The sequence below is a fragment of the Arvicola amphibius genome, chromosome 12 (genome assembly GCF_903992535.2).
Source record: "Arvicola amphibius chromosome 12, mArvAmp1.2, whole genome shotgun sequence".
Taxonomy (NCBI): domain Eukaryota; kingdom Metazoa; phylum Chordata; class Mammalia; order Rodentia; family Cricetidae; genus Arvicola; species Arvicola amphibius.
In genome coordinates this window covers 43,340,449-43,364,006 of record NC_052058.2, presented here as the reverse complement: position 1 = coordinate 43,364,006, position 23,558 = coordinate 43,340,449, and the positions used below count along the sequence as shown (strand labels likewise).

Below are 23,558 nucleotides of genomic sequence, written 5' to 3'. Positions count from 1 at the left end.
GTCTTCAGCAATGGGGCCTTGCTGTCAGTTTATAGAGATGACCCTACTGTCCTGGCAGCATCCTGAGTTGTTCGGGGATTTCCATGGGGCCCCTTTGGCCAACTGCTTAACTGATGTAACCTGGTCCTGGTACTGGAAGCTTCAGGTGGTGACAAGAGATGGACAGTAGGGGTTCTCTCTCCTTCGTTACATGGAGACTTCATTACGATTGCCTGCTTATATTTTGGGAAGTTCCCGCTGCACTAGGTTTCCATACCACTCCTCAAATGTCCCTCAGTTCCAGTTGTCTTGCCTTGCATTCCCTCCCCCTCCCCTCCCTCTCCCCTCCCCCTCCCCTCCCTCTACCCACCTGATCCTCTCATTCCTGCACCCCAGCCCCAGTCCAACCATAAAATCTATTCTATTTCCCCCCAGTGTGTCCCCTGGGATCCATGTGTGCCCCAGTCTTTTCTTCTATACCTAACCTCTCTGGGTCTACAGATTATAGTTTTATTATCATTTATTTAATGACTAATATTTACATATCAGCAAATACAAGCCATATTTATCTTTCTGGGTCTGGGTTACTTCACTCCAGGTGATTTTTCTAGTTGCCTACAAATTTTGACTTTTTTTCAACAGCTGAATAATACTCCCCTGTGTAAATATACGACATTTTCTTTATCCATTTTCTTTGAGTAATGTTTAGCTTATTTCCAGTTTCTAGGTATTATGAATAGAGCAGAAATGAACATGGCTGAGCAAGTGTCCTTGGAGTAGATTGAAGCACCCTTTGGGTCTAAGCCCAAAAGTAATATAACAAGTTCACTCTTTCTGACTCTTCCATCTGAGAGTGCCCTGTTGGGTGGCACACTTCTTTTCCTTGTGCAAGTCCTCCTCACCGCTGCCAATGTGGGCACCTCCCCCCACCCACAGATCCATCTGATATGAATGCAGGACACCCTCACCCTCCCAACGCAATAGCCAGGATGACGTTGGGTGTTTTGGATTTTAATTATAGGTATGTGTGTGTGTGTACCTATGTGTGTGTGTGCATGTGACTTCAAGCGTCCTTGGATGTAAGAAAAGCATGCCAGATGCCCTGTAGATGGAGCTGTAGACATTTGTGAGCCGCCTGGTGGTGTTGGGGACCAACTCCAGTCCTCTGCAAGAACATAACCAGTGAACCATCTGCCCAACCCCCACAGTGACTTGTGAGAGTTAGATCTAATCACTCTTTTTTTTGAAACAGGGTTCTCTGTAACTTTGGCACTAGCTCTTGTAGACCAGGCTGGCCTCACACTCACAGAGATCTGCCTGCCTCTACCTCCTGAGTGCAGAGGTTAAAGGCGTGCACCACCACTGCCCAGCTCTAAATGTAATCACTCTTACTTCCTTTGCCCAAACCGTTCAACGTATGATAAATATAAACTCCTGCCTAGGTCCCAAAGGCCCTACCTCAGCAGCGTCATCTCTGATGCCCCTAGCCTCTCTTCTTCCACCTATGCCAGCTTTCCATGACTTCAGCATTCTGTGGGCCAGGCTCCCATCTCCGAGAGCCGAGGCTTGGGCTTTACCTTTTTTTCTCTTTCTGCCCAGGTAGCTCATACCTGCCCTTTGCTCTCATCCTAATCCTGGCTGCTCTGGGACTCACATCCCACTCACCACTTCTAGACAAACCCCACATCTTGGCATTTGCTCCATGGCTCTTCACACTGTAATTTCCCATTGGCTTGCACAGTTATCTTGATTAGCACTGGGTCTCTCGGTAAGTGTAGTATAATATGTATTATTTCTGTTTTGCACTGTATGTCTAGTTCCTAGCACACGGTAGTCGATCAGTAGACCTACAAAAATATTTCAGCTGCTGTGTTACTTTCCCTAGGAAGCCTAGGTATATCCATGCCAAGGAGGGAGTGGAGAAAGATCAAAGAAATGATTTCATCCAACTCCAGCATGGGGAGCCGGCGATTTCACTGGGGTCACTTACAGGACTGTGGGTAGGGGTTCCCTCTGAGAACATAAGTGAGCAGATTCTCAAGGATCAGATGTGAGTGTGACCTACGGGAGGATGGGAAGGGGCTACCTGCGGGATGGTTGGTGTCCTGACGGCTGTATCAGCAGAAAGGCCTCTACATGAGTGACAACTCCCAAAGCTATCTCATCACAGCTTCTCCACACAACAGTCTCCACTGCTTATGTAACAAACCCTCAAGGGAGAGCTGCTGGGTCTCCTAATTGTCTTGTTTTGTGAGTCTCATGAGCCCCTCCTGCTCCTTCAGGAAGAAATGTTTCAATCCAGAGAAAAAATTTTATGCTCTACAGAAAATGCATAGAGGAAGAGAGAATCGGGGTGAAAGGAGAGACAATTATGAAGCATTTGATCTAAGATATTGTGCTTCCACTTAGGTACAAGATTTATTGGATGATTATAATGAAGATTTTTTTCCGCTAACTAAAAAACAGAGAGACCTAAGGATTTAACCATCTGAACCAGTTAAAGGACTTTATTCTGGGAAAATAAAAGCAAAAAAAAAAAAATACATTAAGCATGTCTCCTTTACACCCTACCTAAGGACTCTATTTCTGTGGGAATATGATATTGATAATAATAACAAGTGTAGCGTGTGTTTCCTAAGGACCACAAGCACTTCTAAAATGCAGACTTCGGTCTGTGGCTCATGCATGTTGTCAGGGGGGAAAACTCAAGCTGTCACTTGCTCGTGAAGGGCTCTGCATTCCTCTTGCATGTGACTAGTGTCATTAGCCGGCCTAAGTCAGCTATTGATCAAAGGGAAGTTAAGGTGGTGCCTGGGCTAGTTCTGTTTGAAACAAAGTCTTTGGACAAACAGGCATGCCAACTCTCCTTTGAAAGAAATGGCTTACTGTATTCAGTCAGGTCCAAAGAACTGAGCTCTCCTAGGGGAAAAAAGAAGGAGGTAATGATAGGAGGAAAGGAGTGAGAGAGATGGAGGGAGGGAGGGAGGGAGGGAGGGAGGGACGGAGGGAGGGACGGAGGGAGGGAGGGGAAGACATAATCTTGATGGTAAGCAGCCAAACCTACAGTGCTCAATCCTTTTCCAAAGGTCTAGAAATAGAAAGTAGATATAAATATTGTAACTGTATTTCTTGCTTGATACCTGTTTTGTTATATGTAATTTTACTATGTTAAAGTTAAAGCCGTCCTTTTTATTTAAACAGAAAAGGAGAGGTGATGTGGGATTTCCCTCTGTATGCTGTGATTACCATTAATGAATAAAGAAACTGCTTTGGATCTATAGCAGGGCAGAACTTGGGTAGGCATGAAAAACTAAACTAAATGCTGGGAGAAAGAAGGGCAGAGTTAGAGAGGGAAGCCATGTAGCCCCGCTGGAGACAGATGCCAGAACTTTAGCCAGTAAGCCACAGCCATGTAGCAATACATAGATTAATAGAAATGGGTTAAATTAATACATAAGAGTTAACCAATAAGAAGCTAGAGCTAATGGGCCAAGCAGTGATTTAATTAATTCAGTTTCTGTATGATTATTTTGGGGCTAAGCAGCCAGGAACTAACTAGCAGCCTTTTCCAGCACCTAGAAGACTGGGACACACATGTTGCCTGTTAGGCACTGGCGTGCAGTCCTCTTCAGCACTGGAAGGACTCATACTATTTCAGTGGTACTTCTCTAATTCTAAATACATGCAGGTCCTCTTTGGGACTGTCTTCAGGAGTGACAGTATATGAGCAAGCACATCTTCATCCTTTAGAACGTAATTTTTTTTTGAGAAAAGTCCCAATATCTGTCATGAAGAATCAAACCTAGTAAATCCACTTGAGATTCCATAAGGCTAAAGTCCAAAATGATCCCGTCTCCGATGTAGGAAGGAAAGAAGTGGCTGTGAAAACAGGCCACCTGGCTCTTCACGAGGAGCTCCAGAAACACGTGAAGAAGTAGGAACTGTGCTCTGCTGCTCCTAAGATGGCAGGGCTTGCACATTCTTCCGTGTTTGTCCAAAGACTGAGTCTCTTTTCTTCGGAGATTTGAGCTGGCTATCCTCTATGCCAGCTGAGGCTGGCAGGGTGTGTTTGATTTGGCCAAGGCAGTGGTTTTATTTTAAAAATCGAATTAGGATTTTAAAACCAGGAGATTCCAAGTACAAATTTGGATTTCTGGTCTCCTCTGGAAAATATAAAAACCCAGTAAAACTGCTTCCCAAGCCTGTGTGGTTCCTGGAACAGTTTCTGCCGCTCGGTGAAGAAGACAGTGAGGCCAGCCTCAGTCCTTCCTGCCACTGCTGTCAACTCCCAAGGAGCATTCCAGGTTCCTCTCACTCTCTCCCCTGGTCGCTGGCTTTCTGTATCATGAGTCCTTTAGATGCCTGTGCCATCTGCCCCACAGTGAAACCGATGGGTGTCTACTGCATAGATGAATATACAGCTTCTAACATAGATGTTCACTTTGGGTGGATGTCTAACCTTTAATGTGGGTGTCTGCTTCACGGGTGGATGTCTAGCCTCTAACTCCCAAAGGCATTTACAGCTTCTAGAGTCACTAATGCCACACTCAGCAGGAAAGATATCAATCTGCTATCTTCCCACCTGTTTGTTTCCATACAACTCATGCAGCATTCTCTCTCTCTCTCTCTCTCTCTCTCTCTCTCTCTCTCTCTCTCTCTCTCTCTTGCACGTACGCTTACACACACACACACACACACACACATACACACACACGCACGTTATTTGATGCCCTGGTCATGCTACTGCATTATTTACACAGCAGTTTGGGAAAATGTCCGTTCTTCCTCGTGTTTGCCACCTTTGTGTTCCCTTCTTTGTGCTGTATTTATTAATCATTCCAAAAGTTACTGAAACAGATGAAAGGTCCTTAGTGAAAATGTCTCCTTCCAGCCATTGAGCTACCCAGGTCACCTCCTGATTCACAAACACAGTTTCTGGCCTGTCCATCTGCAGACATGGCTTGCCCAAGTGTCTATGTCCTTCCTTCTCTGTGTGCCTGGGTGTCATATACCATGTGCAGTGTTGTGTCCTGAGTCTCAGTTGACAAGATTTCCTACCTGTTATGACACTTCTCAAAGTGTTTCCTCATTTTTTAATGCTCACGTGGTGTCCTGTTGGGTGAGTGTTTTATGGGCTATTTCCGTACTTACTGTTGACAGATGTTTAAATTTTGCACACCGCCTTTTACCGGCGTTCTGTAGTGATGAGCTGCGGGTGGCTTCCTGCCGCCCGGCTCTCAGCCACCGGCTAGCTTGTGCCCCAAAATAACAACACAAATTGTATTCTTTTAAACACTGCCTGGCCCATTATTTTCAGCCTCTTACTCACATCTTGATTAACCCATATCTAATAATCTGTGTAGCACCATGAAGTGGTGCCTTACCGTTTAGTTTCTAGCATACGTCCATCTTGGGCTGGAGCTTCATCGTGTCTGGCATCTCTCTGAGGAGAGGCACGGCGGTCTGTCTCACTTAGGAGAGGTGTGGCATCTTACTGATCCTTCTACCTCACTTCCTCTTCCTGTTCTGTCTACTCCACCCACCTAAGGGGCGGTCTATCAAATGGGCCAGGCAGTTTCTTTATTAGCCAATGAAATCAACTCAAACAGAAGACTCTCCCACATCACCGGCGCTCTCGCCGACATGGAAGGTCCCAAGAATTGAGGTTGTGGGTGGCTTCTGCATTCCGCGTCACCGTTAGAAGATCTTCACTGTTCCCAGGCAAGGAAAAGGGCTTCTTTGTTTTCCTTTATGGCTTTCATTTGCTGTGCTTGAATTGTCCCCAGCTTCACGTTGAACCAGATATAGGATATGAGCTATGGATCCAACTCTAGGGTGTTTTTTCCCTCCTGGATAGTTTGCTGTTTATCTCTTCTCCATGAACTGAGGTGCTTTTTTTTTTAATCACACTATGAATCTCTTTATATATTAAATTCTCAGATAGAGTGCCCACTTCATACATGGACACCTGTGTCTGAATGTCTGCCATGGTTTATCAATCCTGCTATCTTCCCTCCTGTCCCCATAGGTGCTGTTTTAATGATGATGGCATTGCGCTGTCTTTTAATAACTAATAAACCAATTTCCTCCTCATTGCACTTTTCTTTTCAATAGTGTTCGCATGTGTAATATTGTGTCAAAACAACCTTCATATAGTCTCCTGTGCAGTGGGTTGCCAAGCCATCATGACCAAGCGATGGGCTATATCAAATGTCATTTAATCATCCCTCAAGGAAATCAATATCTTTCACTCAGTGGACTTACTGCTATGAACAATTTACAATTTCTTGGTCTGCAGAAAGTGTTCTGCCTTCTCAGGAAAGCTTTTTTGCCCATGAGTCCTTCGCTGATATTTTAGTTAAGATCCTTACAGAAGTACTGATAAGCAATCTGGTAGTTTCTTTGGTGGTGTCTTTTTTAGTATCAGAATCAAAATTGAGGAAATATGTTGCTTTTACAAAATATTTTGAAGGACTCTTTTGACCAGGGAAATAATCACACATTGAAATCATCCAGATCTGGCATTTTCAGGAAGTGAGGAGAGTTCCCTGGAATTTTTCCACCGAGGATTATTAGTCTCTATAATTTATGTTTCCTTTTCTGTCTCATAGTAGAACTTTTCTTAAAAAAAATAAGAAACATTCTTTCACTCTTTCTAATTCTCAACACCAATAACTGCTACCCTTCTCTTATTTTAGTTCTGTATGTTTGTCATCTATTTCTATTTTCCTTTAGTTACTTCATCTACTGTTTTGGTTTTGGTTTTTCCAAAAATCACCTTTTGGAGATCACTTATAACATTCCCTAATTCTGTAGGCTGTCTGACTGTATTTTGGTAATTTATTTCTTTCCATTGTTTCTTACTATATAATTATTTCTCTCCAGTGCCTTCGCGCATTCATCTTTACATCATGAAGATGAGGTAAATCCTTGGCAATGCTCACCTGTGGTACAGTTGGTGTCATGGGCATCAGCCCTTGTTCTGTAGCTCGTGGTTGCTTTCTTGCATATTTACTAAGACTTTTATTTACTCTTTGACAGGGTTACTTAGGAGAGAATTTTCCTGCATTCAGAGAAGTTTCCCTTGTTCTTTTGGTATGTGTTGGTGTGTCTTTCTTCCTGTAAACTTTCTGAGTTGTTTGTTCTGTGGAAGCATTTCTTAAGCTCAATGGCTTCTTTTTCCTTCAAATTTTACAAGGAAAAAAAAGTTCATAATGTCATTTTTTTTAACATCTGAGTGGTATTCCATTGTATAAATGGACCACGCTTTCTCTATCCGTTCTTCAGTTGAGAGGCATCTAGACTGTTTCCAGTTTCTGACTATTATGAATAAAGTCTCTATGAACATACTTGAGTAAATGTCCTTGTGGTGAGCTGGAGCACCATGCATCACCTAACAATGGCTGTTATTTTCTTTCTTTCTGTAATCCCTTTTCAAGTGTGAAGTTTTGTTTACAATTCTAGGATAACAGTATTCTGATTATTCTGATATTACTTTATACCTACTTAATCTTCTAAGGACATAGCACGATGGGGCTTCCATTTATTGTTCCTTGAATTCCTGTTGTATTCAGTGTAATAACCTTCAGTGTTGTTACTTGATGTGCAATCACTCGTGATGCTTCTGTTTTGCACTTGATAAATAACTTAAACTTAATTAAACATTTTCTCCCCAGCAGCTAGTGCTACCTTAGTTGATTTGAGATCTCAAAGTTGAAGACTTCTTAGGAGGCCCAGGTTGTTGCTGGCAGGTATGCTGTGACTGAGCCAGGAACAATGACCTGTAATGCCTGGATGCTTCATCCATGTGTGTGTGCTTGGCCTTGTTACTCCTTCTCTCTGGAGTTTGTCCTTTGAGTCAGACATGTTACAAGAAGGGACAGTCCTATCTTGTTCCAGTGCCCGTGATGTAGCACTATGGTCTATTGTCACCCTCTGTGTAGGATGGCATTGTCTAGTTTTCTGTTGCTGTGGCAAGGTACTGTGACCAAGAGCAGTTTAAGGAAGAAAGAGTTTATTTTAGCCTACAGGGAAGACTCCATCATGGCAGGGAAGGCACAGCAGCGGATAGGCATGATGACAGAAGCAGGAAGCTGGCTGATAGTGTTTCCATCTACACATACGCAGCAGAGTGAGCCAGTGGTGGGGCCAAGCTATACCTTCTCAAAGCCTGATTTCAGAGATGTGCTTCCTCCAGCAAAGCTCTCTGTCTCCTGTGTGCCCACTATAACCTGCCCACAAGAGCACCAGTCGGGGAAGCAAGTGACCAAATACTTGAGCCTACTGGACCCATGTCTTGTTTAACCACAAGAAGAGAGGGAAGGAGGGAGAGAGGGAGGGATGGACAGATGGATGGATGGACAAACAAGTGAAATAAAATGCTCAGTGTGTTTTGCAGATCAGGATAATTGCCACGGGCACTTAGGCTGCATCTCTGCCCAAACATGCCACTCTCTATGGGGCAAGCTAACTTCCACATTCCTTTGGAGTGCGTCATTGCCTCATGCCAGGAGCCGGTCTCAATGTGCAAGGAGCTCCTCCTGTATGTGCACAGATTTTCTTACTTGCTTTATAGTCTAAGTCAAGAGGTGTAATAACATGCCAGAGACAGGAGTCTGCGGCCTTGTCCTGGATTTTATTTCTGGGTCAGAGAGCTCCTGTCCCAGAGTGAAAACGATGAGTTCCCTATGACAAAGCAAGGTCACAGCCTTCTTCAGTTTAGAGCCATGTTGTCATGAGAAAACTCCTAATGATCGAGACTTCATTAAAAGTAATAATTGTTTTTAAAATATCTAGAAATACATAACAGACAGGGCAGAAAATAGAGCCAAATGTCAATAGTTAATGAGCACGTATTTTAGGTTTTCCTTCCTCCTTTTTACTTTCTATGTGTATAAACGTTAGCAAGGTGAACAGATTTTATTTCATAAAAATGATTTTTAAAAGTCGGGTACTAGGGCTGGGGACGTGACTCAGCAAACAGAGCGACATACACATAAGAGAGAATGTGAGTTTGGGCCCCAGGAAGCTTGACAGAGTAGCATTTTGTTCGTAATCTGAGTGAAAGATGGGAGGTAAAGATTGGAGAACCCCTAGCATCTCAAGGATCAGCTAGCCCGACTTTTGTAGCAAAGAACAACAGGTCCTGTCTCAAGATGGGAGCTGTGAGGAACCTGACACCTAAGGTTACCCTCTGACCTCCGTTCAGGCTCTGGGACCATGTGGCTCTGAACCCATAACGTGTAGACACAGACCTTTTTTTTTTTTTTTTTGAGTTTGACACTCAAATTTCCACTCTGCCACCCTTTGAGTCAAGGGTTAATGTTTCCCATGTGTGCTCAACTCTTGGTTAGCAATTATTCAGATTTCTTGCACTTATTAGAGGCAAGCTTGACCGAGTCGGTGGCGCCGCTTCCAGTGGGTACTCTCGGAAGCACTCATACGTTTTTGCAGGCAGGCAGCCAGTACCCAGCTGTCAGGCTCCAGAGAGGCGAGCAAAGTCACACCCACTCATGCAAGCAGGAATTTTGTTATAGAGAATTGGTTGTTGTGTGGGTGTTGGAGCACTGGGCAAGGGAAAAGGAGCACTAGGGACCTTAGTGACAGGAAGCAGCTTGTCATCCTTGCATCTGGGAAATGGAGAGAGGAGGCAGGACTGCTGAAATCCAGGAGCTCAGAGGAGCAGTCCCAGAAGCGCTAAACGACGGCCACCAACAGCTGCTGGAACCTCTGAGGGATGCACAGAGAACAAACGGGAAGTCTAAAAGGAACAGATGCTCCTACGCACCCAGTGCCAGGGGAGGCCCGCAGAGCCCTGAAGGAGAACAGGAAGAAACCCCTTCTATCGTCTCGCCTCTTATTGGCTGATTCTAGGTGGAATTCCCTTTGGCAAGGGACTCTAAGGAATGGCTTGCCAAGTGCCAGCCCCAGGATTTCAGAGGACGGCTGGGTAGATTTGTGGCTGAATCAGCTTTGGGGTGGGAAGTCAGCGATTTTGTGACTGCTGCTGCCTCTATCCCCTGTGCCATACCAACCCTGTCCTGCCCTAGGTTTACAGACATCTCTTAGCTTTTTATTTATTTTATTTTATTTTATTTTATTTTGGTTTTTTGAGACAAGGGTTCTCTGTAGCTTTGGTGCCTGTCCTGGAATGGCCTCGAACTCACAGAGATCCACCTGCCTCTGCCTCCCAAGTGCTGGGATTAAAGGCCTGCCCCACCACCCCCCAGTTTCTCTTAGTTTTTAGGAAGAGAACGTTTCTTTTCTTGTGGGTCTGTTCATTTTAGCCACCTCCAGGGCCATCAATGTGAGACTGATCCAATAGCACCTGCGGGGTTCATTTCTTGCATACTCCTACCCAGCTACTTCATGGGTAAAGTTTATTCTCATGAATTTGACCCCAAAATAAGAGGAATAATATTCTCAATCAAATGGAGCAGTGGTTATTAATATAACGTCTCATTTTATGAATAATCATGTAACCTTTGCTGAACTCAGAAATGTCTCACCTCTGGCAAGAAATGTTCTCTTGTCTCCCAGGTAAGATGTGTCTGACTGGCAGAAAGTTGATGGTATGGATTCTCAGACTGAACCTTTGAAAAGTTTTGTGTCAGCCTGACCACATCTTGGGTTCTAGTCACTAAAGTTTCAGGAGCTTGCTGTTCTGTTCTTGCTAGAGAATTTACGTTTTTAAAATCCAATGGGTTGTATTGCGTTCTGTTTTCATCTTCATTGCTATTGACATGGAAAGTTATTCGCTAAGGCCCCTCACTCCAAGCTGCTGAAGATGGAACAGTGCGTAAGAAGGCTTGCTGTCAAGGCTACGACCTGAGTTCAATTCCCGGGACCCACATGGTGGAAGGAGAGGACTGATTCCTGCGAATTGTCCTTTGACCCCCCCCCCAGGGGTGCTGTAGAATCTGCACACATACAAATAAATATAAAATCAAAAACATCTTGCACTCAGGAAATGTTTTAAATTCAAATCCTTCAGAACAAAATTTGAGCCATAGGTCAGGAGCCATGATTCTGAAATCTGACTTTCCCACATACTCACATTTATCTTTTGACATTCAACTTGTGAGTCTAAGCTCAGTCATCTGTGGGACATAATAAGGAGGGGTCCTAGGCATCGAATTAAATTCCCAGTGCGAAGTGGCAATATAAACGAGCATGGCCGTCCCTTTCCCTGCAACAGCAGCCGCTGACATGGCTTAGAGCTTAACCCGATCCACGGCACATAGATTCCAGACCTGACTTGGATCCTTAAAAACTTGGGATGTTATCTCAGTGGGTAACTATGAAGACCTGCGCTCAGATAAAAAGAAGTATATGACCCTATTACCTCAGTGTTGTAAGGGACAGGGGCAGGAAGATCTCTGGGGCTTTCTGGCCAGCCAGCCTTACTCCAGGATCAGCAAGGGACCCTCCCTCAAATACATGAATGGGCACACACAGACATCAGAGAGAGAGAGAGAGAGAGAGAGAGAGAGAGAGAGAGAGAGAGAGAGAGAGAATACAAAAACAATAAAAACAAAAGTCTTCTCAATCTTAGGGAAGAGTCACCATTCCCAACTGTAAAATGCTGCCTACTGCCTAGGTCACTGAGAATAATCCAAGAAATGGGTATGTGGGACACATAGCAGAGTCCGTGACACATTGGATCCACTTCACAGGTCCTAGCTTGTTGCTGCTGTTGCCTGCGGTCATGATTACAGTTGTTTTCAGTTCTTTGGAGAACGGGGTGCATGTGCAGGATACTGTTATGCTCAGTCCGTGGGGACCCCAAAAGACCACCAGGGAGACCGACTCACCAAAATACAAAAGCAAGGAGCCGCATGGTGGGTGAGAGACTGAGATGGATAGGCATACCATGCAGAGGAAGTGGTTACTTATTTAGTGGGTTATGGAGGGGTAAGGGAAAAGGGGATATTGAGAAAGAGCAGAGAGAGAAAGGAGAGGGGGGGGGGAGAAGGTTCACAGCAGCAGCTACCTGAGCTCAGACTGGAAACAGAAGGAAGATCTGCCTGCCTTGGTGGAGGACAAGGTGGGGGACTTGTCTCTTAAAGGGACAGGACAGACCATTATAGATGTCACATCAGTTTTGAGCAGAGGGGTTATGTGAGCTGACTTTTATTATAATAACACTTCTCTGGCTACCATGTTCAGGGGCAACAAGACCAGATTCAGGGACTTTGGTATCTCAGTGGCATTACACTTCCAGACCATATGTAAGGGACTGGGTTCTGTCATGCTCAGACCACGAAGTCCCCAAAAACCAACTAGCTGACCAAGTCCTATATGTAAAAACAAAGAGCCTTTATTCTTATTCAAGTTCAAACTTGGATTCTCCATGAGTCCAATGTATTGCCATAATTGGAGAGCCCTGAGCTTAGTTGGTGTGGGTTCTTTATAATACCAGAGGTTGGGGTGGGGGATTTCTAAGGTTCAGGACCCCTGACTGGCTGACATTTGTCTAGGGGTGTCCTGGTGAAAAGCGATGGGTATGTTCAGGCAGGTCATTGTACCTACAATGGTTGGAACATTAGGCATTTCCTTTGGGTGGTCTGTTCCTGGGTGGTTCCTGGGTGGTCAGTTAGCTATTGCCTTAGGGCAAACTACAGAGACTCAAGCCTCTATTGAGCTTGTCATGACTGGGTCCTATATCCTCCTTCACATGGGTCCTGCATATTCAGGAATTTAAGGGGATAGTTTTGGGACCTAAAAACCATTAGCTAACAGATTTTTTAGGGCAGTGGCCATCCTCTGCTACCAGGCCCTGTAGCTCTGATCTTTGAGTACAACCAAATTATAATTATAACCCTGAATGTCCTCTTTAGTTCTGTGGTTCTGCATAAAGAACCAAAGTGTCTTATTGTGGAACCATTTTAGTTAATAAATGCATTAATTGACACCTCTGGGCCTATTTCCCTGGTATGTCGATGGGCATTATAGGTAGCCATTTTGCACCCCATGCCAGGGAGCCCCCCACCTCCTTGTTCAGCATTTCAACCTATTTTGGGCAGGGAGCATAGGACAATATGCTATTTTCTGTAATACTACTTTGAACTAACATTGGGGCATTGTTATGAGGGCCCAAGCGGGCTGCAAGATTTGTCAAAGTTGAGGAGATAATTCAGGCAAGGGTCATGTATCAGAAAGCACTGTGAGATACAGGGATACTCCTGTACCCTATGTAGAAGGCAACCCTGGTGTTGACCTCAGCTGTGGCTATACATCAGCTCTGGTGGGCAGTCTTCGTTACAGAATGTTAATTGGTGTGGCTGTGGGTGGACTTTTCAAAGCTGCCTGGAGACCGTGTGTGTGTGTGTGTGTGTGTGTGTGTGTGTGTGTGTGTGTGTGTGTGTGCGCGCGCACGCCTACATTGACCACTAGAGCTTTGAAGCATTAAATAGTCCTGTGGTTTTTAGTTGGCAACTAGGAAAACAAAACTCTGCAGTTGGCCATGGCTGCTCATTAACTTCCATACCTGGAAGTGGCCAGAGACACTGTCAGTTGTGGCAGTGACTGAGCTGTGGGCCGGTGCTACAGAGCATCCTAGCTGAAGCCCGCCGGGCAAGGCAGCCTTGAGATTCAATCTGTCCTTGGCCAGATCCAAAGTAAGTCCGTGGGTGTGAGAGTTTTCCTCTTACCTAAGAGAGGACCTGGTGCTTGCATCAGTATGTAACAGCAAAGGGGGACTAGAGCCCCAGTGAGCCCGTGTGTGAGTCGTTCAGCAGTTCTTAAGAGGGATTGTGACAGTGGCCAGGCATTGTACCTGAAACTGCTGTTTAAAAAAGTATATCGATAATAAATAAATAAGGTTTAGACTAGTCTTATCCTGACTGAATGGCTCACATTAGATGCCATAAAATATTTCACAATGTGTTGCTTGGAGGCAGCTTTAAGTAAGCTCAAAGGGGAGGGGGAACCTAGGCTGCATATCTGAGCTGTTGGCATTTCTAACGCAGAAAGAGATGAATAGAACATTATTGTATTGTATCTGCACAAGTAGAGTTAGCAGGGAGAAAGGCTTCTTGGAGCCGTGAGCTGAGCATGAGTCAGCAATCTCCATCTATTGTTCAGAAAAGAATAAGTCTACTGCAAGTGTGGAATGTAAACACCAGGCAGAAGTGCCCTTCCTCCAGCAGGAAGCAGACACCGCTTAGAATGCCTCATCTTGCTTTTTTTTTTTTTTTTTTTTTTTTTGGTTTCCTGAACTGAAAGTAAAGTAAAAAACTTGGAGAGGATTTAGGGGAAGTTGACTTGCAAATACAATGAGCGGATAATTTAGGCATGAGCACGGTATGTGTGCGTGCACACACACACAGACACACACACACACAATACACACATGCACACATAGACACATGCAGACACAAACACACACAGACACACATGTGCACGCACATACACATAGTCACACACACGCAGACACAGATACAAATGCACGCACAAAGACACACACACAGACACACATGCACATGCGCGCGCACACACACAAATGCAGACACACACACAGACACGCGCGAGCACACACACACACACACACACACACACACACGGTACCAGCCTCTCAGAAAGTGAGCAGGAAGCAAAGCTCCTCCAGCCTGAGTGAATACCCAGAGTTCCCTGAACTCCGACTACATTGTAGTCAGCGTCCCTGACATCTGGGTTCATGTTTTAGAATCTTTGTCACATTATGCCCATGTGACAGGAACCCAGGAAGCTCGTCAATGATATCTACACCTGGTTTGCTCTCAAGACGGCCTCAGACCCTGGCTAGAGATCCCTCCTGGTCTCTGTGCCTTAGCAGCAAACAGCACAGGCCCACCTCGCAGTATAAAACATGCAGGGCAAATTTCAGGACCATCAGCTCGCAGATGCTGAAAACTGAAAATGTCAACCCCTCTCTGTACTTTTCCCTGTAGTAGCCTCGAGTCCCAAACTCTGCAGCCCATAGGAACCTGGTAGGACTTTTTCATTTCTGAAGGAGTCGCAGCCACACTGTTCAACGTGAAGTGTAGCTCTTAGGCTGTGTGTATTGAATTATACAGAACATTGAGGGTATTTATCCTGGCCTGGGGTCATGGTGGAAAAAATATATTGAGGCACTGAGTGCCATGCACTGAGTCATGGCATTGCCATCCCCAGGTTGTCTGTGACGCAGGCTCTCCAGCAGGACCACAAAATGAAGCCAGCACCTAAGGAAATGCACCTCTCTATTTAACTTAAACATCAAGGAAGAAAAAAACCAAAACATTCTGTTTCCACGTACCTTCCAGAAGCCTCTTTACCTTCTAACTTACCACCCCGACCAACCCATCCTGGCTCCACCCATCTCAGCTCCACCCATCCCGGCTCCACCCATCCCAGCTCCACCCATCCCGGCTCCACCCATCCTGGCTCCAAACATCCTGGCTCCACCCATCCTGGCTCCAAACATCCCAGCTTCCGGAGTTAATTCTTAACCAACATTCTTAGACTTAAAAATGATAACCTTACACCCATTTAGTCTTCCAGTCTTTCCCATAATTTAACACAGCGGACTAACTCTTGTAGTTAATTGCTTTGGCACATTACCGAAAATTTTCCTGAGAACAGGTTGTTGAAAGTCAAAACTCAGGCCACGCAAGCTTGTCCGTAGGCACACACGAGACCTGGCAGAGAAACGTCGAATTTTCTAATAAAGTGAATGGCTGAATCACCAAACACCATCAAACATGGGCCCAATGGAAAAAAGGGTGGGGACTGTAGATTTCAGACATATTTTTTGAAGTGGTTGGGCTAGGGATTGAACCCAGAGCCTTCTCCATGCTAGGATGCTCTTCCACTGAGCTTCATACCTACCTCGCTTTTGGCTTTTGGTGGGAGGTAGGGCTCTCACTAAGTGGTGCAAGCCAGACCCGAACTCAGGATTCCCCTACCTTCTCCTCAAGAGTGCTGGGATTACAGGCAAGCGTAGCTTCGCTCTGTCTGAAGTCTGCCCACAGGAATGTTGCATACAATCCTGCCTCAGCTTACGTTTTGCAGTTAAGAAATAGGTAACAGCTGTGCTCATAGAACAACTTCATTTTCATCCCCAGGAAATTTGCAGAGCAAGGCTGCTTCCCCCTTAAGAAGGTGTTGCTTTTATCCCTGGGTTAAGAACCTACAGATGCTGCCCACGGATTCCAACACAGCAGACCGTGCCTTCAGACGCACGGATGCTGCATCTCTGGTACAAGAATGAATTAGTACGTATTTGTTTGCTGCAGATTATGTAACTGGCGAGCACTCCTGTCTATTTTCCCAAAGCTGTCCAGAGCTGTCAGGAGTGGGGCTGTGTGTAGTTATCTACTTCGCCGCCAAACACTTTTCAGAAATCGATAGTAAAGCGCGTGCGTCTGCACAAGCCCTTTGTTTTCCGCTCTTGTTTGTTGTTTTTCAGGCATGCGTCTGGGTGAGTCACCTAACCGCAAGTACACTCTCAGGCATCTGGCAGTGCTGCGTGGTACGTTCATTCCTCTGGAGTTATTTAATTCTCCTAACGTGATGAATGTGCTCCCAGACAGCCACCCTCTACCCTCCCCCCTACACACACACACACACACACACACACACACACATACACACACACACGTGCCCACGCACACACCTTTTATTCAACTTCTTGGCTAGGCAAGAAGAAGGTGCCCTGACGACCACTAGGTGGCAGTAGAGGAAGTTCTTCTGGCCTACAACTCACTAACGGCAGGTGACAGGCCCTGCTCTTGCTGAGTAGCCAGGCCCCCCCCCCCCCCCCCCCCCCCCCCCCCCCCCCCCCCCCGCTCCCTGAGGAACCTGGCTCTAGGTGTTTAGAAGTCAGAGATAGGTGTCCACCTGTATAGAAAAACCTCTGGGAGGACAACGCACCATGAGCACCCCGGGTGCTAAATCTGTCCCTCCCTAATTGCCCTCCAAAACTTTAACTGGTCCCTGATTTCTCTATTCCTGTGTTATTTGACTAAGGGTCCCATGTCTCACTGTGTGTGACGATGGGTGCATTTTATGTAGCAGGAACCTTAGAGTGACTTCCTTCTTTGTTTGCTCTGACCCCAAGAGTTCCACCCCTGCCCAGGTTGACCTAGTTCCCAAAGCAGATAGGATTTCTATCAGACTGTCCCCCTAGTCCTCCGCTCTGAAAAGGGAGATGCCCCATGCATCACAGGGACGTTTCCTAATAGCAGGCAAAGTGGACCACGTTATCCCATCATACCCATGTGCCTCCTGACTCTTAAGTCGCCCTGTCTCTGCTAGGAGTGGCAGGATCCATTCTCTTTCCCACGGGCCATGGTGGCACTGCCTGGGAGGAAGCAGGAAAACAAAGGGAAGATAACAGAAAGGAAGGAGGCAGTGTTGACAGAGACACGGGTTAGAGTGGAGACTAGTGAGGGCTTCTTGCCCAGTGGGAGAGCGTTTACATAGCACCTGGCACCACACACACTCCAAATGAGCCCTAGGATGAGATGCTTGGACATAGTGGCACATGCTTGTGATCTTAGCACTCAGGAGGCAGAGGCAAGAGGGCCACAAGTTCGAGGCCAGCCTTGGCTACATAAGGCTACTTTGACACCTGCCCTTTCTTGTGACCAACAGTTAGCCACAGCAAAGGAAGCTTCGTTGCAGCCACAGACTCTGTTAATCTCCCTTCTTTTTTCTTTTTTTTAAATTATTTTTATTGAGCTCTATATTTTTCTCTTCTCCCCTCCCCTCTGTTCTTCTCCCCTTCCCTTCCACCCTCTCCCAAGGTCCCCATGCTCCCAATTTACTCAGGAGATTTTGTCTTTTTCTACCTCCCATGTAGATTAGATCTATGTAAGTCTCTCCTAAGAGAGACTCATTGTTCTCTGAGTTCGCTGGGATTGTGGTTTGTAGGCTGGTTTTCTTTGCTTTATGTTTAAGAACCACCAATGAGTGAGTACATGTAATAATTGTCTTTCTGGGTGTGGGTTACCTCACACAAAAAGATGTTTTCTAGCTCTATCCATTTGCCTGCAAAATTCAAAATGTCATCATTTTTTTCTGCTGTGTAGTACTCCATTGTGCAAATGTACCACATTTTCTTTATCCATTCTTCAGTCAAGGGGCATTTAGGTTGTTTCCAGGTTCTGGCTATGACAAACATAGCTGCTATGAACATAGTTGAGCACATGTCCTTGTAGCACAATTGAGCATCCTTTGGCTATAAACCCAAAAGTGGTATTGCTGGGTCTTGAGGAAGGTTGTTTCCTAATTTTCTGAGAAATCACCACACTGACATCCAAAGGGGCTGTACCAGCTTGCATTCCCACCAGCAATGCAGAAGTGTTCCCTTTACCCCACATCCTCTCCAGCATAAGTTGTCATCAGTGCCTTTGATCTTGGCCATTCTTACAGGTGTAAGATGGAATCTCAGAGTTGTTTTTATTTGCATTTCTCTGATGACTGAGGTCCTCTCCCTTCTTGAAGGACTGCAAAAAACTGAAAGCTTTGCCCTTTGAGAGCCCTCTGCTCCCTGTGGGGCTGAGCCTCCTGTCCTTCCCAGTGCAGGACTGTAACTGTCTTCAGAGTGTTGTCATTGAACGAAACCTGTGTACCCTAAACGTGCTGGTATCAGCTGCCATCAAGGACAAATGATGGATGGTCACTGCAGCAGAACCACGTCCCAGTTCAGTGGCACCCACCAAGGGTACAGAACGACATGGAACTGCTCCCTCACTGGGGCTGAACTCTTGAGGCTTCCAAAGGACTTTTGTCTCTTTGCAAATGAACCATCAATGGATCCAAGTGAAAATTCTTAGCCTGTGTCCAGGCCTGGTGGTGCATACTTGTAATACCAAGCATTCAGGAGGCTGAGGCAGGAGGATGGCAAGTTGAGCTCCAGGCCACTGCACAGCTCTGGGGAAGAACTCTCCCCCCAGGGTGTTGTGGGATAGGTGAAACTGAGGCCCAGGAACAAGTGACACCTGACAGGTTGTCAGACACATTGCTGAAGTCACCCTTAAAATCCTAGAGCCCTGATCTGGGGAGATGGCCCAGTGGTTAAACACTCGCTGCACAAGCAGAAGGGCATGAGTTCAGATCTCCAGTAGCCAAGTAGATGCCAGGTGGTCATGGCGGCCTGCCTGTAACGCCAGCCTCCAAAGGCAGAGACAGGATCCCTAAACAGGTTAGCAAGGCTAGCAATTCGAGTAAGCTCTGGGTTTGATTGAGAGCTTCTGTCAAAATGAATAGCATGGAAGAATAATCAAACATGATTCCCTATCAACATCAGGCCTACACACACACACACACACACACACACACACACACACACACACACACACACACTGGGGAAAATAAATCTAGACCTCACTGAAGGGCAATAGTAACGATGCCCCGTTCCACATACTACTCAAGTGCTAAAGTAATGGTTTCTCGGCACACCATTAGCAGTAGGGTGACAGTAATGCCATCTAATGCTACCACCATGGCTCAGGATCGCTGATAATGCGGTCCAAAGCCTCACTGTCACTGAAGGAAAGAGAACTGAGTCAGAGCAGCCCGGGAAGTTAGCACAGAGGCTTACGGTGCTGACCTTTAGAAGGCCGGTAAGACAAACTGTTTCCCTTCTCCAAGTCACTTCGGCCTCACAGATTGCATTTATTCCTGTAGTGCATGTGCCCATTTGGTCAGGATTTTGAAGATAAAGAAACTTTTAAGTTATTGGTGTCGAAAACGTGCAGCGGGGGATTTATGACTCTAGGACAGAGAGATAAAGGGAAACGGTCTGTTACGCCACACTGGTGTTACTGTTGTGTAGGAAGCTGGGAGCTGTCAGTCAGGTGACAACTGTGATTGAATCGGCTCATGGGAAAGAGGGTGTGTTTGCCAAAGGTCACCAAATAAGAGTTGAGTGGCCAGGAGGGGCTAGGGATGGGCCTTGAGGAAGACTGAAGTCAGGTATGCTGCTTGGGACACTGGGGCTGTTCTCTTCCCTTGCATGTCTCAAACGGCTGTAGCTTCACCTTCCTCTTGAAAGGAAATTCTCTCTCTCTCTCTCTCTCTCTCTCTCTCTCTCTCTCTCTCTTTCTCTCTCTCCTCATCCTTCCCTCCTCCCATCCTTTCTTCCTTCTCCCTCTCCCCCTTTTTTTTCCCTTTTCTTTCTGTTTTTCCAAATGTCCAGAGGAGACATCTTATGCCACTTCAGGCCATGAACCAGCGTGGCCAAGGTGGGGCACTTTAGTTACTCATTTGAGCAACAAACCTCATTCTCCTCTGAATCCATAGTCCTCATCACCCTCTGGAGCGTTCACGTCATGTGCTGGGAAAACATGGCAGGTTCCGGGGCCAGGAGGGGGATAATAACAAAGCTAAGAAGGCAATAGAGTCCATTGGACTTCAGATACAACCCATGGTCCCACAGCCAACATCTCCAAGCCTGATTCATCTCCCTCCGAGAAGCTGAACGTGTGACTGGGGCTGGGGCTGAAGGTGGCTGGGGACTTTGAAGGTGATCAGCTGATCAGCTGTGAGAATTCATTGGCTAGTAGCTACTTCTTGTCTTTTCTGTCAGGTGGCCAGTTCAGGTGGCCAGCCTCGTGTGTGTCACAGAGGCTGCACTTTGCTGTAGCCATTATTCTACATATGATTGTGTCCAATACTCTTCTTGATAAACCAAAAAAAAAAAAAAAGGAGAGTAGCTGGTTGTGCCAGAAGAGTTTGCGGCTAATGGGAAAGGCAGCCGTGCGAACCTATAATTTCTCTTGGGTATGACAGGAATCATGATAAAGACAAGAAATAGTGGCCACTACGTTGGTATAGAGTCAGACTGAGTGGCTATGTAAGACATAGGTGTAGAGTCAGACTGAGTGGCCATAGGTAGAGCTGTAGTGGGAACATAACTCATGCGCTTCTTTGCCCACCGGCTTCCTCCTGTCCTACTCAAGCCCATGGCTCCTCGTCCAAAGGCTGCGATAGCTCAGTGTGCTGCATCTCAGCACACAGATGCCCTTACATCCTGGAAGCCTTAGCAGCAGCCTGTGACATAGCAAAGCCTGTGCCCCTTTCCTCGTTTTGCATTGAAGGAATGGGAATTCCAGTGCTCAGAAATTGCTTCTCAGGACCCCATGGCTGGTCCATAGCAGTGCTGGCCCTTGAACCTACATACTGGGATTCAGTCCCATTTAGAGACACAAGCTTCTGTCATCCTGGGCACAGAACCCCTCCCATCAAATATCCCCAGCAATATACTGAAGTGCTCGGACTGTGGGTACCAGCTACTTGTATGTGTCCTGCAGCGCGTTTCTCTCAGCTTGTGTGCATATGTCATGGACCCCACTGGGCCTCCTCCCCCTCCAGTCTGAGTGTCAGTCTTTCCTTTGCTCAAAGACTTCACAGATGCATTGGTGAAAGCTCTGACAAGAGGGGAGGTCATAAATGGGCAGGTGAGGGAGTCTGTTCTTAGGAGCAAGATGTCTAAGACATGAATCATCTGGGTCTTATTCAAGGCACCATCAAGCCTGAGGCTGCTGCTTTGCAGCCTGCACTGTGAGAACTTGGAGATACTTGAACATCTTAGTCATAGGAAAATAGCCTGTCTGGAGTCTGGCAGCTCTCTTACGAACAAACCAAAGAACAGTGAACAAGTGCCCTTTAAAAAAAAATACTGTTTTAAAAGCCTAATTATAGAATGAAGCCAGAGATGAAAACAAGGTTTTGCTACCTGTGTGTGCCATATAACCCTTTCGGCTTCTAACCCCGCCCCCCACTCCCACCCCCAGTTCCAAGTTAGGAACTTGTCTCAAGTTCATTAATGAACATAGCATTGTTTGGAACAGTAACAACAAATTAAGGCAGAGAGTGGCAGGGATAGTGTAAAAGCTGAGGGATGAGAGGAGGCTGTGACGTGTTGGCTTCTGAGCTCGTGGACTCAGTCTCACTGCAGCTATGGTTATGCACACATGATCAAGCGGGCAAGACCAGTCAGCATGCCAGTAGGGGGCACTGGTTGGACTTACTGAATTTCAAAAAATAAAGATAAAAAAAGAGAAGACATGAAGAGGGAAGAGGTGTCTGTTTGGGGTGTGCGGAAATTGTCAAAGAATGAAATATATTTAATAAATAAGTCAAATCTTGCCACTCAGGAGACAGAGGCAGTGGGATTTCTGTGAGTTTGAAGCCAGCCTTGTTCCAGTAACTTTCAGGCCTGCCAGTGCTACATCCTAAGACCCTGTCTCAATAGAGAGTCAAGTGCAGATTGTAATCTGTATTATTCTGTCTCTTTGTAGGAAATGCCAGTGCAGAAGAGGACCCAGCATGACGACTAACCTATGACTCCTAACAGTATGACAGGTATCTATGCATCCTTTCTTGATTTTCATTGTGCATCTTCTTTTACGTGTCACCTAAAGTGAAGTACAGGACTCCTACTCCCGACCCGAGAATCTTAGCAGCGATTATTTCCAAGGCATTAAATAATATGACTTCCTCTGGAAATGTCCCTAAAAACATGTCAGAAATGATGTCATTCCCAAGAGGGTGGCTGAAGAGAAGTGACAGTTTCGGTGAAAGGCCAGTGTTTGGCCCTCCTGAGATCACCCCGTGCGTGTGCGCTGAGTACATTACTCTTCAAAGTCTCCAGATTCATAGAACAAATGATTCTGCAGCCTTAGTGACTACACATCAATGTATCCCCAGGGTGGGCTGCCTGTCCCAGCAGCAGTGAATCGGAATGGAACGTGATGAGATCACATAGGGCAGGTGTGATCTACAAGGTCAGAGAGAGCCAGAACAGTGACCAAAGTAGCAACAGGCCACCATCATAGCATGAGTTGCCTGTGTGTATGAAGGCCCCGGGGCCAGTCAGACATCACCAAAGGCTGAGAAGGTCAGGGAGAAGCTGACCCAAAGTTCACTCAGAAGCAAACCACCCTCAATTATAAATAACTGAAATAAGGCATTAAGAAGCCAGAGATTTTCAAGCGATGTTGGAAAACTAGATGTTTTTTAATCAGATATCTAAATTTTTAAATATTAATAGTTAATTTAGGTTAACTTAGTTAATTAACAATTAATAGATAACTTAGAGCAAAGATCCATGGACCAAAATGTGTCTGCTCCCAATGATCAGAAACATTATCTCCATGACATCACACCTCAGCTTCCTACCCGCCAAGACTTGAACTCTTGATGTGCCCAAATACAGTACCTGAGCAAACCAGAATGGCTTGCACCTGTAAGAAACAAGGCCCTCAGAATCACACATCCTCTCCGTGTCTTACTTCGCTTCAGAAAACACAACTCCTACTTCTGCTCCACTGCCAATATGGCCAGATTCTTCTTCACTCAAGTCTCGTCAACTTCTTCCATGCAGAAAACCAGTTCATACAGTGGGAAATCAGTGTGACTCCACCCTAGTCATAGTCCCCATGTTGCCAAGGGTCTGAAAAGCACCCCTAGCCAGCTAGAATGACAATGTCAGTCTTTGTACCTACATATATGCAAACGGAGACTGCTAGTTCATTTCCCTGCTGCCCAGACCCAAATAATCACACAGAAACTATATTATTTATAATGTCGTTTGACCAATAGCTTAGGTG

At 45.9% G+C, this 23,558-nt stretch overlaps 1 protein-coding gene across 23 annotated transcripts in view; it reads left to right on the top strand.

Annotated features, from left to right (window-relative positions):
- Thrb (thyroid hormone receptor beta) overlaps window positions 1-23,558 on the top strand; it is a 337,850-nt gene that overhangs the window by 228,967 nt on the left and 85,325 nt on the right. For 12 of the 23 annotated variants that reach the window (XM_038348812.1, XM_038348806.1, XM_038348814.1 and 9 more), the window contains one exon: window positions 22,248-22,311. In XM_038348812.1, coding sequence (XP_038204740.1) covers window positions 22,290-22,311 — 22 coding nt within the window. In that variant the 5' untranslated portion in view covers window positions 22,248-22,289. Of the gene's footprint in view, window positions 1-16,064; window positions 16,215-16,408; window positions 16,472-22,247; window positions 22,312-23,558 lie in introns of all 23 variants that reach the window. The other 11 variants (XM_038348824.1, XM_038348820.1, XM_038348818.1 and 8 more) reach the window with 3 other exon arrangements.